At 34.4% G+C, this 14,995-nt stretch overlaps 3 protein-coding genes and 2 non-coding genes across 6 annotated transcripts; 3 read left to right on the top strand and 2 right to left on the bottom strand.

Annotated features, from left to right (window-relative positions):
- Positions 1-176: 176 nt before the first annotated feature.
- Positions 177-4,602, bottom strand: LOC117912849 (ferrochelatase-2, chloroplastic). Its single transcript, XM_034827600.1, has 9 exons — positions 4,322-4,602; positions 2,996-3,263; positions 2,750-2,893; positions 2,473-2,574; positions 2,113-2,216; positions 1,894-2,020; positions 1,612-1,764; positions 1,324-1,424; positions 177-829 (listed from the first exon to the last, which is right to left on the bottom strand). The coding sequence occupies exons 1-9, from the start codon at positions 4,405-4,407 to the stop codon at positions 517-519; spliced, it is 1,398 nt and encodes a 465-aa protein (XP_034683491.1). The 5' UTR covers positions 4,408-4,602; the 3' UTR covers positions 177-516.
- Positions 4,603-6,081: 1,479 nt separating this feature from the next.
- LOC117912893 (60S ribosomal protein L28-1-like) lies at positions 6,082-11,619 on the top strand. Of its 2 annotated transcripts, none has more exons than XM_034827681.1 (4): positions 6,082-6,166; positions 9,000-9,152; positions 9,530-9,693; positions 11,318-11,619. In XM_034827681.1, the coding sequence occupies exons 1-4, from the start codon at positions 6,157-6,159 to the stop codon at positions 11,438-11,440; spliced, it is 450 nt and encodes a 149-aa protein (XP_034683572.1). In that variant the 5' UTR covers positions 6,082-6,156; the 3' UTR covers positions 11,441-11,619. The 2 variants fall into 2 exon arrangements, with proteins under 2 accessions (XP_034683572.1, XP_034683573.1); XM_034827682.1 differs by lacking the exon at positions 6,082-6,166 and adding an exon at positions 8,784-8,799.
- LOC117913715 lies at positions 10,013-10,103 on the top strand. The gene has a single exon (XR_004651150.1). It is a non-coding gene; the product is annotated as a small nucleolar RNA R24 (small nucleolar RNA).
- Positions 10,471-10,561, top strand: LOC117913714. Its single transcript, XR_004651149.1, has one exon. It is a non-coding gene; the product is annotated as a small nucleolar RNA R24 (small nucleolar RNA).
- A 1,742-nt stretch (positions 11,620-13,361) lies between the features above and the next one.
- Positions 13,362-14,685, bottom strand: LOC117912892 (uncharacterized protein C6G9.01c). The gene is made up of 2 exons (XM_034827679.1): positions 14,506-14,685; positions 13,362-14,080 (listed from the first exon to the last, which is right to left on the bottom strand). The coding sequence occupies exon 2, from the start codon at positions 14,061-14,063 to the stop codon at positions 13,590-13,592; it is 474 nt and encodes a 157-aa protein (XP_034683570.1). The 5' UTR covers positions 14,064-14,080; positions 14,506-14,685; the 3' UTR covers positions 13,362-13,589.
- Positions 14,686-14,995: the final 310 nt, after the last annotated feature.

Raw genomic sequence — 14,995 nt, 5'->3', positions numbered from 1 at the left:
TTGTAAAAATTTATATCCAAATGCCAAGCCATTGTGTTTCTACTGAAGCGGCTTCTAATTTTTAACTAGAATCAGTCCCAAACAGGCTCTTAGTTGGGGTTGCACTTGGTTTACACACCAAACCTTAGCTGATAAAGGGAAATGAGAAGCTGTAATACATTTGGCAAGCGTTAAGGGCCCCTGCAAAAAGAAAGATGCCCAACTGGTATATATTGCAATATTGTTACATACTGCTGTCATATTCATGCCTTCCCAATAAGACATAATGTATAAAGATAATATACTGGAATCAAAGATTTCACTAATCAATACTATTTGCCGGTGACACAAGTTACATCCCAAAAATCTCATCTTTGGTATAAGCAAAAAAAAAAGAGAGAATATTTGAGATTCTTGAATAAGTGAATCAGTAACGCAAAAAAACTGTGTTCTTATGTTTCATCTTTCATTCTCTGTAAGGGCTGCCTGTGTCGAGTATGATGGAGTCCCCAATGGTTTAGTGTGTCCTAATATCCTTCAAATGAGCTGGTTTTTGAACATTGATACCATTTTCGGTGACAAGAGCAAAACAAATGCTAAGATTGATCCGAAGAACATTTTTATAGCATAGCTCACAGGATCCATGTTGAATTCCTTAGAGGTGCTCTGTGTTGTCATGGCCTTTGCCGCAGGTAGAGCTTCTATCACAGCATCTGCCAGATCTGTGATGAAAGAAGAGGTGCAACCCAGAGCAGGGACTCGGCCCCAGTTCTCGATTCCAGATTCAAGAGCCAGGTGCTTATACTCCATGTCAATCTCTTCAAGTGTTTCTATGTGTTCGCTTACAAAGCTGGAATTTGAAAAAATTGGAGTAGCAAACATGTTAAACATACTGTCTAAAATTTTTCTTAAAATGATAAAATCACATGGGATTTGCTTCCTAAATTCAAGAATAATGTTTTGAAACAACTACTAGACCAAGGTTAAGCCATGACTCATGTAGATAGTGCATTCTAAAGACATGATTAGCATCTGATCATAAAGATTCACATTTTGATCCAACCTTTCACCCCATCATGCAGACCAGAAAATGTTACAAGTTGCAAACTGGTCACAAATTGCAGATGGGTCAAAGTTCATTCATACTGAAGCCAAAACAACATATTAACAATTAAGGCCTCTACCAAATACCAAATGATAATCATTATAAGCTCAAGACTAACTAAAATCTCCCATAAACTAACACCCAGAAATTGAAATGGGAGAAATGATGTGGAAGTATGAAGCATGATGCAAACTGAAGACGAACAATCACAAATTCTATTTTAACTATTAATGACATACCTTACTGGAACAGCAAGGAGACTTTTTACACCTTTTTGGCCAAGCTCAACAAGAACTTCATCAGTGTATGGTTTCAGCCATTGTACAGGACCAACTCGACTCTGAAGAAAAATAATCAAATTGAAGGAGTTGAGCAACACAAAATAAACTTAGCCCCTATGTAGTGAGGAGGAGAAGAAAATCAACAGTTAAGCAGAAAGTAAAGACAGCAGCCTGACATAGAGCTGATAATCATGCAACACTTGGAAACAGAAACTTGAACTTATGAACTCAAATTTTATGACCAACCTGGTATGCGAGAGTATGCTTATTGCTGATTCCTCTAGCTTTCAACTCTTGCATGATTAAGTAGATGCACTCCTCCATCTGATCTCTGTATGGATCTCCAGCATCCTCAACATAACTAACGGGTACTCCATGGGCACTGAAGAATATCATCACCTAGAATTCCTCTAAAAAGTTAGGAACTCATTTGTTACGGCAGTAAAACTCAACTAATGGTGCAAATAATAATATTTCAAAGAATAATATTATGGAAAAAGAAAACAAGATAACGGGAACAAAACCCACCTCCTTGGGCTTAGAGAAAATCTGCAGCTCTTCCTCAATCAAGTCAGCCATAGAGTTGATATAACCTTGTCGTTGATACCAGCATTGTATAATAGAAACAGGAAGCCTTGACAGATATGCATCTTCCCTGGCAGATGACTCAAAATTTAGAGGATTTAATTGAGAAAAACAATTTCAATTAGACTGCAGAAAAAGATACCAACTGAAACAGGAATTAACCTGAAGATGCTTTCAAGAACACGGATGCTTGACCCAGTTGTAGAAATAGAGAATTGAGGATAAAGTGGCAGCACAACAAGCCTTGTAATCTTGTCTTTCTTAATCTGCCACAGATAATGAAGAAATTTCAACCATAATGAAGAATAATTTTAAGAGAGAGGAGGCACTTTTTTACTGAACTTTGGATAGCACTAGAAGACTACAAAATCAGTGTAGATATCCTCCATTCTATTAATAGAACAAAAAAATAGGGCTATGTTTCTCCTAAATCAGCAAGCTTTGTGGACTGAATTTTTTTCCACATAACTAGGGATTGGTACAAGACAATGATCATTAGCCTTACAGAACTTAAGGACTCACTTGCTCAATTGCTTCCTCAGTGAATGGGTACCAGTAACGCATGCCAACATAAACATTTACATGCATGTTCTTTGCTTCCAAAGCCGCTTTAATTGCATGAGCCTGCAAAAAATACCTCAGACTATTAACCGGACCAGACTAACACAAACACGCATAAAATACACAACATGATATCTGAAACATGGTTGATTTCTGCAGAAGTATAACAAATGATGCCAATAAAGATCATAAAAAGGAGAATAAAACGAAGAATTTAACATGAGCAAGCATCTCCTACCTGCTCATCGGTGATTTTTCGCAAAGGTGAACCGCCTCCTATTGCAGCATACCCTTCTTTACTCTTGGGAGCACGGATCACAGAAATTAGTTGAGCCAATGGTCGCTGGAGAAACTGGAACAGCCTTGGAAGTCGAATAATATCCTGCATCAAGGAATTGAAGACATTAATGTGACACTTAAGACTTGAGACCTACTCATGTTGTTAGAGAAAAATGCAAAAGAAAAAAAAAATTGAATAACGTACTGGATCAGCAAATAAATTGAACAAAAATGGTTGAACATCATGAAGTGTCTCTGGTCCTCCAAGATTCAAAAGCAGCACTCCAACCTTTTCTTCCACAGCATGTGTACGGGATTCCACAGCACTTCCAACATAAGTGTATGCTCCTGCAGATGAAAATGTTTGCCCAACTGGATTTCTCTTCTCAATGGAGTTCAAAAGCTGTGATCCCTTGAGACCCTCAGATGAATAACAGTGTGCAGACTTAAACGATCTGGTCTGAGGGCATGACCTGGCAATAGAAGTACACAATTGGAACTTTAATTTGATGGAATAAAATACTGACTAGCCTGTCATGTGTTATAAACTACAATAAACTATATTAATGTGATGGCCTTTTTGTGCTCCTCCATTGTTTATATTTCCTTCATGGGAAAAATATCACAGGTAAGACCAAAAACAGTGGAAAATTTCTCTAAAAACCACCTTAACAAACATTGCCTCCATAGACTCATTTTTTATCATTCTCTTGTATGCTTTTGTTAAGTGAAAAATCCAATCACAATGCATTGTCAAAAACCCTGGCTTTGACTGCTGATGGAGCTGAGAAAAAAGAAGAAGCCTGAGTTTTGTGTTTCCCAATTTATTAATTCTAAGAGATTAGGTCATTGTCTCTAAACCAAATGGCAGCATTACATAAATTAAGTAAAACCCCTCATTCTTTCAGTCCCAAATAATGAAAAAACCAAACCCAAATCTTAACCTCTTGTTTTTCTTACATTTTCTCAGCAACCAAACAGAGTACATTCATCATCCAACTCAGACCTGGTATTGACACAAGTCACACAATCCTCCATGTGACTTTACCCCGTTGAAAGGTTAACACAAATTAAAGTTTTTCCTTCCCTTTTCCCTCCCAAGGGGATGATCTGCTACAAAATTTGTAGTCATGATGAAGCCAGGATTTGATCATAGATCTCATTCACAGACCCATTTCCTTTACCAGGGTAGCCGCCACCTTCTCCAAACAAGGATATTCAAGTACAACTTTTCATGGTTGTCTCAACAATGCCTTCAATACAATTCACTGTTACGAATAGCCGATAACAATTGGTGTTCTTGAATTGCGCATATCGCGCATCATATCACACAGCAGGAATTAATCAAATAAAAAGCACCCAGTAATCCATCAAACGAAAAATTAATCACAACCCCTCCCCCACCCCCCACCCCCCACCCAAAAAAAGGAAAAGAAAAGAAAATAATCGATCAATATTTGATTAATTCCTGATTCATAAATCTTCCAAATTCAACAAAGAGAAAGTGATTGATAACTGCAGAAATGCTTACATAGACGATTTCTGATTAAAGCTCTGATGATTCAAACCAGAGACTTTCCCATGGGGGAGAATACCGGAGCTTGAAACTGCCTCCATGGCCAAAATCGAATCCCGAATCTTCGAGAAATGAGGAAAAGTGAGAGATAGGTTGTGAGGAAATGAGATTGGGATTTCTAGGGCTTTCGAGTGGAGTGTTGAATTGAAAATGTCAAAAACGCTGGTCGCAGTTCCACCAAATCCTCCCTCTCTACTATGTATCGGAAAAAGACGTGTGTACCAAGTCTTTCAATCCAGCTGTTTCGGAGAAGTTTGGTGGAGTCGTTGCCTTTTGACTTCTCTGCTTTCTTCTTTTTTTTTTTCCTTAAATTTTCTTTCCCAGTTCTCTTTTTCTTTTTCTCGGCAATCAAACAATCCAATTTTAAAAAATAAAATCGAGTTTTAACTTTTAACATCTTTAGAAATAAAATTGAGTTTTGGGTCAAAATGGCCCATTTTTGAAAAAAATTGTAACATTTAACCACTTTTTTAAACTTATGTTCAAATTGGCCTCTTTGATGTTATGTAGGCGTCACATCATTAAAAAATATTTTTTTTCGTTGTTATAGTGAAAGCCGCAGTTGGGAAACGTAACTTCATTTTTAACTAAAGTCGTGATAAATGCGACTTTAGTTTATTTTTATTTAAATTTAAAATTTAATTAAAAATTATTAAATTACAATTTATGAATAAAATTTAAAAATATATTTAAATAATAAATTATTTATATTTAAATTTAAAATTCTAATATTACTTCAACAAACATAAATTGATAAATAGAAGATATTATAAATGAATATTTTATTTATTAATAAATTAATAATCATAAAAAATAAACTTATATAACATATAAATAATATATAAAATTATATAATTTATTAATTTAAGATATTTAATTTGTTAATTTTTAAGATATTAATTTATTTGTATTATGATAAATTTATCTTTATTGAAATAATAGTATAGCAGTTGATAACTGATATTTCAATTATAATTTTTTTATCAATTTATGTTTGTTGAAGTAATATTAGAATTTTAAATTTAAATATAAATAATTTATTATTTAAATATATTTTTAAATTTCATTCATAAATTATAATTTAATAATTTTAATTAAATTTTAAATTTAAATAAAAATTAACTAAAACCGTAATTGCCAACCATGACTTTAGTTAAAAAATGAAGCCGCGTTTGGCAACTGCGGCTTTAGTACAAAAATGAAGCCGTGTTTGCCAACTATGATTTTAGTATAAAAATGAAGTTGCGTTTACCAACTATGACTTTAGTACAAAAATGAAACCGCGTTTGTCAACTATGACTTTAGTACAAAAATGAAGCCGCGTTTCCCAACTGCGGCTTTCACTATAATGATGAAAAAAAAAATTAATGATGTGGCACTTATGTGGTATCAAATAGACCAATTTGAACATACGTTTAAAAAAGTGGTAAGATGTTACTATTTTTTTCAAAAATGACCGATTTTGACCCAAAACTCAATAAAATTGGTCATGTGTACGGACTCGGTCCAAATGACTAGGCCCAGTCCAGTCCACACCAGATCACACTCCCCGGTTCAAGACCGAGTGTTCTTTTTTGTAATTTCACCACCCTCGTTCTTTTAGGGTTTGTGTAGACCTTTATAAATTCGCATCCGATGCTTCACTCTGCTATTCGTAATTTCCACGCCTCTTCCCTGAGTTGGGTTCCTCTGCCTTGCGCGAATCTGCAGTTCTCCCAATCGGATTTTAGGGCAAATCCGATGGAACTGCAAGCGTATTCTGCAGTTTGGAGCTCAACATTGGCACCCATATGGCGCCTGGTAATCAAGTTTGCAATCTTTTTTTTTAAATTTTTTTTATGCCTTTTGTTTGGTTTATAAGAAAACGGAGGAAAAGCAAGGAAAAAATGCCTTGAATCTTTTGATTTTTCTTGAATTTTTTCCTCTTTCTTTTTTCTATTTCGGTTTTTGGTTTTCTGCGTAATAGATGTCTAGAAGTTGAATTTTTTATTTCTCTTATTTTCATTCCATTTTTTTATAACCAAGCGGATCATTAAGGTTTTGGATTTGTGAATCTATTTCATTTATTTGTCCTAGTTTCATCCTAACATTTGTTGTTTTTTCCTTTGTTTTCTCGGCAACCAAACGGTCCATTAATATATCTCATTTCCTTATTTGCGTCTCAGGCTCTTTTTCTTTTAAAAGATGAGTCATCCATGACCCGAGTTTTAAAACATTTTATTATTTCTGCATTTTCTCTACATGGTAGCATGGAGTTTTCTTTCATTCTTGTGGATGGATTTGATCATCAGGTACAAAATGTGCCTGAAATCAACTGCCTTTCTCGTTGTGGCAATGAATACAACGAAGCTAAATGAATATGTGAATCTTTTGTAGGAAAAGTTCCTCAATTGATAGGATAGCAAATAGCAAAGCTCTTAATTCTTTAGGTAATAAGTTTGGGAAACATATGATCATGGAAATTGTAGATTTAAGCTTGACAGATGGTGCATAGATTGGATTAACGAAGTCCAGTAGTGTTACTACATACAATTTGGATTAATTCATCTTGTGTTGTGAAATGGTATGGTATTTGATCTCTACAAGCCTTACTTCTTAGGGGATCAAATATAAACTCAGTCATGGCTCCATATTCAGAGTCAACAGCGGGCTCCAGTTCATGGTGACCTGACTGCCGCTTGGAGCCAAAATCGACTCTCCGGAGGAAGACTTTTGTGAAATTCAGTGTTGTTTCACGATACAATACCCGGATACATTTTCGTATCTCTCTGCTTTATTTTTGCTGTGAGGGTTCATAGTGGTATGGTTTTTTAACCGGCACAATAGACACGGGGACTTGGTTCGCTATGGTAACCAGCCACCTTTTGCACGGTGCCCAAAAAGAGCTACCTAACACGATTGGAGTGAGCTACAATTTTTTGCCATAGTTCCCTTCAAATTTAAAGTAGCTAAATATTTCTTTCCTCGTCCCATCTATTTGATTTTTCAATGCATTTCTTTGAATCCTGGTTTCATTTTTAGACTACTTGTCAGTGCTTCCCGGCCAGGTGGTGGAGTGAGCTTGTTACTTATTTATTTTTCCGCATGAGACCATTAATCGTACAAATCTGGACATGTAACAACTTAGAGATGTAATTTATAATAAAAAAAATGGATGGTAAATAAATTTGATATGATAGAGAATTTGAATATAAATTTGATAGAAAATTATTATAAACAAAAGTTGGTTAATTTGAACTTAATCGTGAAACAAGTGGTCATCGTATTGTCTCATGTTCCAAGTTAAATGAAAGTGCTTTCAGCTTATAGCAGATCAGATCGAGACTCTTTTAAATATAAAAATATTTGTTTATATTTAATTTCTTTGTGAAAAATGTAAGAAAAAATTAAATATAATTAAAATTTTATTTAATTTAAAATTATTTAATTTGCACATAAAAGAGAAAAATATATGAAATTAGTTTGCAATCATTTAGATGTTTGTTTGTTTTATTTAATTTTAAATAGAAGCTTAATGTTTAATAATGTTAAATATTAGGTTGTTTGTTTTTATAGTATTTTAAATTGAATATTATAAAGTAAAGGAAAATTAATATGTTATTTTTTTATTTAATAAAAAGTTTATAATAAATTATAAAAAAACAAAAAAACAAATAACTTGAAAGTAAATTACTTTTAACATAAAATCAAAAAAACAAATACTATCTAAATTTTGTTTTTATTTTTCTTTGTATTTTCTTTTCTTCTTCCTTTCTTTTCTATTTTTTTCATTTGCCTTCACTTTTCCAAGAACAAAATATAAAGTGCATGTTTTCAAATTCTTTCCTTTGAAAAAGAAATAAATTTGCTAAACTTGGAAGAAATTTTTTATTAAATTTAAACTTTTTCCCTCTTTTATTTTTTCATCTTTTTGTAATACTTTATAAGAAATAGATGATGTAATAATAAACAAATAAATTTAGTATCCCTAAATTCTTAAACAAATTTTGTGATTATAAATACTTCTAATAAAAATTTATAAAACTGATTTAATCCATTTTTCTTTTGATTAATTATTGGATTATTGGTAGTCCAAATTCTGTTTAAAAGTGTTTATTTTTTTCTTATTCTTTTATTTTAAAGACAAGATAATTTTTTTAAATTGGGTGAGCTTTAATTGGATCCAAGCCCAGTCCAATGTCAGCCACTTCCCCTCAGGGTTGGGCTTCGGCCCAAAGAGTAAAGTACGCCATATGGTAAATATTTGTTATCGAGGCACAACCCACGACCAAGTGGCAAATACTTCTCCATAGGAGGTCCTTTCAGTAATTTCACATTAAACCCCTCCGCATCCCTCCCTCTTAGGGTTTTGACATCTCTATATAAATGGACTTTTATTTAGGGTTTTTCTCGCAATCTCAATTCAAGGTATGGGAGTATAGCTTGCCATTTATGTCTGTCTAGGCCTTCTGCTTTTCCTAACCCTTTGTTTGGTTTCTGAGAAAACGCAGGAAAAGAAAAAGAAAATTAAGTTACAATCCTACAGTTCTCAGAAACCAAATAGGGATCTTTCTTCAATCATATACACATCCTGTAATTTCTGGTTCTCTGATTTTTGTCAATCTCAATGCTAAAGCTTCCGCAATTTGTGCAGATCAAATGGCGAACGTACCTGGACCGTTGATTTGGGAGATAGTGAAGAAGAATAACTCGTTTCTTGTGAAGGAGTTTGGAAATGGAACTGCAAAAGTACAGTTCAGTAAAGAGACTAACAACCTCTGCAATGTTCACTCCTTCAAGCACTCCGGTAATAAAAGTTCATAGATCTGTTTTTGGATTCGCTCGTTTTGAGGGAAAGTGGTTTATAAAAACCTTCTGGGAAAAGAAAATATTATTTGATGTGCGAGTTGGCACTGTGAAAAGTGGGAAAAAGAAAAGAAACCGAATTATTAATTTAGATATCTTTTTCAGTAATTTTTGGAACCTAAAAAAAAAAATTCCATTTTCTCAAACATAAAACCCATAAGATTTTATTTTCTTCTGTTTTTCTCAGTTTTTTCAGCTACCCAACAGATTCTTTTAAGTTGTGAGTCGTGGGAAAATTAGTCTTGTGTTTCAGAAAATTAACTGTATCGACTTGAATATTATTTTTTGTTAATTTTTCTTGGCTTCGGAAATTTTTAGGACTAGCAAACCGCAAGACAGTTACAATTCAGCCCGGAGGTAAAGATCTGTCTGTGGTACTTGCAACTTCAAAAACAAAGAAACAAAACAATCCCTCAATTTCACTTCAGAAGTCAGTAATGAAGAAGGAGTTCCCTCGAATGGCAAAAGCTGTTGTGAATCAGGTATCAGTTTTCTTGGAAAACCAGAAGTTCAACTGAATAGATCACTATAAAGCTATTATTTGGCTTGTGCTAGGCGTATTTTCTGAGTTAGAAGAACATAAAACAGTCTTCAAGAATAGTTTTCAAAGAGGGTCTTATTTTTTTTTATTTCATTAGCATCCTTGTGTTATGGGATTCTTAAAGAATAAAGTTTCCTGGTGCTTGTCTTCCAAATCATTAGTTTAATGTAGGTACAGAGTTTTTGTCTTGAAATTTAGACATCCAATAAACAATTTGATCAAGGACTTAGTGTTTCTTGAAAATACACTTGGAAGAATTTGATGCAGTGATGAGAAGCTAACATGTAAGAAGAATCGATATTAATTGGATCTTCAATGAAATATTCTTGTTACGCTTGGCTTCTGAGCTCCTTCCGAACCCCACATACTTTTAAGTGGATAAGATTAGGATTTTGCAAAATTGAGTTGGATTTATTTGACTAAATCTCATATGTGAGAATTGCTAATCACAATTGGAATTTTTCGTGTTTTCATGTTGGCTTTTGGGGTTTTGACATAAAACAGTCTTCAAGAATAGTTTTCAAAGAGGGTCTTATTTTTTTTTATTTCATTAGCATCCTTGTGTTATGGGATTCTTAAAGAATAAAGTTTCCTTGGTGCTTGTCTTCCAAATCATTAGTTTAATGTAGGTACAGAGTTTTTGTCTTGAAATTTAGACATCCAATAAACAATTTGATCAATGACTTAGTGTTTCTTGAAAATACACTTGGAAGAATTTGATGCTGTGATGAGAAGCTAACATGTAAGAAGAATCCATATTAATTGGATCTTCAATGAAATATTCTTGTTACGCTTGGCTTCTGAGCCTCCTTCCCAACCCCACATACTTTGAAGTGGATGAGATTATGATTTTGGAAAATCGAGTTGGATTTATTTGACTGAATCCCATATGTGAGAATTGCTAATCACAATTGGAATTTTTCGTGTTTTCATGTTGGCTTTTGGGGTTTTGACATAATGTCTCGTCATTTTCTGGTTTTTTCCATGCCATTTTAATGTCTATGGTGCTTATGGACGGTCCAGTGCTAATTAGTCAAATAATTAGCACTTAACATAATCATAAGCTAAATTAAATTGAGGCATGTTTTCTATTGCCATTCCCTTAATTACGTGAGGGAATGACACTAAATGTGGCTTACATGCAAACTCTTGTACATATTGTTTTAGGAAGTCTTTTAAGCTTTCTTTTTTCTTTTTAATGTATGTCTTAATTTCAATCAGGATTGTTTGTGTTTCATATGGTACTGCAGTGTCTTTGGTGCTTATTGACGGTCTAGTGCTAATTAGTTTTCCCCCCTTTAGCACTTAACATAATCATAAGCTAAATTAAAGTGGCCATGTTTTCTATCTTCTGTCATTCCTTTAATTACACGAGGAAAGATGGTGCAAAGCCTGGCTTACATGCAGAGTCAAATTCTTTCATAATAAAACTAATAATAATAATTATTATCATCTCTTTTTCTTGCTGTGCTATACGGTATACCCAGCCACCCCAAATTAGTATATAAAATGATTCAGTGTGATAACATTCGTGTGTTACAATTTTTTTTTTTCATTAATGGCAGGTTTCAGATAATTATTACAGGGTTGATCTAAAGAAGGCAGCTCTTGCAAGGTTGAGTGCTGTGCACAGGAGCCTCAAGGTTGCCAAATCTGGTGTGAAGAAGAGGAACAGGCAGGCTGTCTAATTCCACGCTTGAAAGTGAGACGCTTGAGGATGGAAGAGGACTATTTTGAACTTTAGTCCTTTTTTTGACATTCTCGATGGTTCTAGTCTTTTAAAAAAAAAAAATTCAATGTATTGCAAAGAAATTTTTCCTAGATTCCAATCTATAAAATATTAAATAATTCTCTACGTTCTGCCATTTTTGTGTTGTTAAAAGCGAGCATGAATGCCATCTTTCCATGGTGACTGAGCTGGTCAGACTTAAAATTGCTAATGCCTGCACCATTACCTTGAGGATGTGTTTGGAATGTAGAAATGGAATGTGAAAGAGATCAAAATTCTTACAAATTGGGTTTTAGGTTTTATGACAATAAATTATTTTTTAGTTTCACTCTCATTTCTAATTGTAATTCCAAAAACAGTAATGAGGAAGATTTCTTATTCCAATACTTCTAAGTGAAAGATGATTTCCAGCCATTCCAAACATGCCCTGAATTGGGGTTACTAAAGAAAATGCAGTCGTACTGAGGTTATTTGCTCCAAGTTTTAGGCGAAAAGAAAGGCATGAGCCTGCGCACATTTTGCTGCATAATAGTTTACAGTCATGTGTGGGCAATGGCAAAAAATAGTACTGATTGCTTTGGCGATTTGTTTAGTATTGATGTCATAAAGCCGGGGTATTCCATCTTGAGGTAGAGCATCCTACCTTCATAAGCCCTAGCAATCTAACCAAACTTAAAGCAAATTTGATTAGTCTGGGGCTTCTCGGTTCAGATGTATATCTACAATAAACTGTATTCAATGATACTATTTGTAATTCCAGAATTGCAGTGACACTCCTGGAATGAAAGTTGTTTTTGCCCTTAGCTTCCAATGGCTACCAAATTGTAAGTAAACTAACAAGACAATAAGGGATGAACTCACCGCTAGTGTTGTAACACTACTCAACTATAACCCTACAACAATGTTAACTTTATAAAATACTAATGAATGGAGAGAATATAAAAAGTTTAAAAACTTGAAAACTTCAGAATCAATGCGAATCTGGGTGGAGCAGGTTGCCACATCAATATGTTTTGAGCTAACCGTTGCCCTATGAACATATGTTTGAACTCAGCAAGAACATAGGAACAACTCAAAAGAATACGAGTTCATGCAACCAAATAGTTTGAGCATTGTTTCTCATCTAGCATGCCCCTGAACATACTGAATAGTTTCAGGAATGGAAAAACTGAGAACATGCATGGGTGGAGGCAAGTAGAAATGCAGATGCTTCACCATTAAAAATACAATGAGCAAACAATATGCAGGCCATAACAATGGTTTAAACTATATGATGGAAATTGAGGTATAAGAAAACGGTGAAATATAGGAAACTGATGGGTCATTTCTTATGCAGGTTGGCGTTGAGGAGCATTTGAAAATGGTATCTAGCATTTCAAATTTTCAATTTTGTTGTGTTGATGCTGATGAGGAAAACTGTTTGGGAAGCCAAGCAATGAACCTACTAGCTCTTTAGAGGGCAAAATAGAATAATAAGAACTGAACTTTCCCTTAAGCTTCAAGGCCGGTAGAAAGAGTAAAAGGAGACGTCTGAATTGGTGAGTAAAGAACCTGTGATCTGACAAAGAAAACTCCAAAGCTCGAGCTGATTGGCAAAGAAAAGTGTTCACACAACAAAGCCCATAAATGACAATAGAAATAAGGTAAGGGTGTAAACCTTAGTCAAGAACTCATCATCAAAAAATGCAGCAGAATTTACAGCTTATTGGAGGACTCTTAAGAGTCTTTTAACTCAACTTCTCAATTATATGAATGATGGATGCCTATGTTACTGTATCAATTGCTGCAACTGCTAGTAGCTTGAAATCTAGAGAAGAATCTACCCAAGTCTTCAAAATGCAAATTTAGAATGAACAGAATCCTTCATTTGGGAACACAAATTGTAGAATTTCAAAATTATGTCGATCAGTTATAAAAATAGATAGTGTTTCATGTAATATGGTTCTCTAGTGTACATCTAAATAATGGAATAAGCACCCTCAACCGTCCTCAAACTGGACCATCAAAATTGCAGAATAAAATTACAAAATTTCAAATTTCAGTGAATATCCCAAAACTTCAGAAGAACAAGGGAGCAACTCAACACCCAAAGAAGTAGCTGGGTATGATCAGAAGCAACAGGAACAATCAAAAGGGCAAAGTGGGGTACCTCCAGCATCTGACTTCCCAATACCCAACTCCTCCTCTGTGTAGAGGACGAGTCCATCCTCTGTTTTCTTTCTAGCCCGTGAAGGTGGATCTGAAAAACCACCCCCTTCATCTCTTTTAATCTTCTTCTTGTTCTTCAATTTTGAATTCACACCTTCTATCCCCTTCTCCGGTTGCTCTTGCTTAGGTTTCTTCTTCTTCTTCTTTCCCGCAAAAATCTCGTCAATCTCATTGGTGGATTTCTTCACTGCGGGAGTGGGTTTCTCCTCTTCCACATCTGGGCTCTCTTTCTCAGGTGTCTTCCTCTTCTTCCCCGAGAAAATCTCATCAATCTCATTACCAGGTTCTTTCACTATAGGAGTCGGTTTCTTCTGTTCCACATCTGGGCTTACTTGCTTTGATTTAGGTTTCTTTGCGGAACTCTTTTTAGGCATTGAGTTGTGACTGATAGCTGCGTACCCACTTCTTTATTATTGAAAAATATACAACAAAACAGGAAAATCAAACTTGAATAGAGGTGGAATCAGAAGGGCAATGCCATCTCCCATTTTATAGCAGCCGATTTTGATAAAATCAAAATAAAATTGATGGAAATAAAAGTTATTTTCTGAAAACAGAAATCCAGGTGCCCTGGAAGGCTGGAACCAAGGCTTCGAGAAATCAATTTCAAGAAAAATCTCAATTCCTAACAAAATTCAGAAACAAGTCACTAACAAATTTACAAGAAAAGCGATGAAACATATTTTTTCAGAATACGTGAAGACTAGAGGGATTGCCTGGCCAAAACCCTAAAAGCAACCGAGCCTACGGGAAAAATCCCTCTTCGTCAGAGACAACCAAGACGGAAACAACTTGAGAAACAGAGAGACCACTGACCTAAAATAGGGAAGACTACAGGTCGGAGTTCCGTGGGCGATGTCGTCGGCGTCTGAGAGAAGCGCTCCCACTGAAGGAGAAGAAGGGCACAAACGCCGCACGCTTGTTCGTTCGAGGGTTTAACGTTGGAGAGGGTAAGAAAGCATATAAAACCTTGTTTGGCTTTTATGCATTTAGCAATAGAAGATGTTGAAGTAATTAGTGATTTAGCGTACGATGCCAGCAAAATTTATATTTAAGAATTCTATTTTTAAAATTAAAAAAATACTAAATTTTTAAAATTTTAATTTAATTAAATAAGTCATGTTTAGCGAAAATATGAAAATATGAACGTTATAAAATAGATTTTTTTTATAAAAGTATAAAAAATGTAAATGGTTAATTTTCTTAGCATCAACCTTTACATATACATATAAATAAGTATAAATCTTTCTCATCTTTCGATTTTTTTTCTCTTATTTTTTTACAATTTTTCTCTCTATATATTTTG

This window comes from Vitis riparia, chromosome 4, assembly GCF_004353265.1.
Source record: "Vitis riparia cultivar Riparia Gloire de Montpellier isolate 1030 chromosome 4, EGFV_Vit.rip_1.0, whole genome shotgun sequence".
NCBI lineage: Eukaryota > Viridiplantae > Streptophyta > Magnoliopsida > Vitales > Vitaceae > Vitis > Vitis riparia.
This window is presented reverse-complemented; position numbering and strand designations above follow the sequence as displayed.

What these genes read in the sequence shown, in the direction of transcription:
- LOC117912849 (XM_034827600.1), bottom strand. Translation starts at nt 4,407, where the DNA reads ATGGAGGCAGTTTCAAGCTCCGGTATTCTCCCCCATGGGAAAGTCTCT. An exon ending in TTTTCTCTAAGCCCAAGGAG is followed by an intron (nt 1,765 to 1,893) that starts GTGGGTTTTGTT and finishes GAGGAATTCTAG; the next exon opens with GTGATGATATTCTTCAGTGC. An exon ending in CTCCTTGCTGTTCCAGTAAG is followed by an intron (nt 830 to 1,323) that starts GTATGTCATTAA and finishes TTCAAATTCCAG; the next exon opens with CTTTGTAAGCGAACACATAG.
- LOC117912893 (XM_034827681.1), top strand. An exon ending in TCACTCCTTCAAGCACTCCG is followed by an intron (nt 9,153 to 9,529) that starts GTAATAAAAGTT and finishes GGAAATTTTTAG; the next exon opens with GACTAGCAAACCGCAAGACA. An exon ending in CAAAAGCTGTTGTGAATCAG is followed by an intron (nt 9,694 to 11,317) that starts GTATCAGTTTTC and finishes CATTAATGGCAG; the next exon opens with GTTTCAGATAATTATTACAG.
- LOC117912892 (XM_034827679.1), bottom strand. Translation starts at nt 14,063, where the DNA reads ATGCCTAAAAAGAGTTCCGCAAAGAAACCTAAATCAAAGCAAGTAAGC.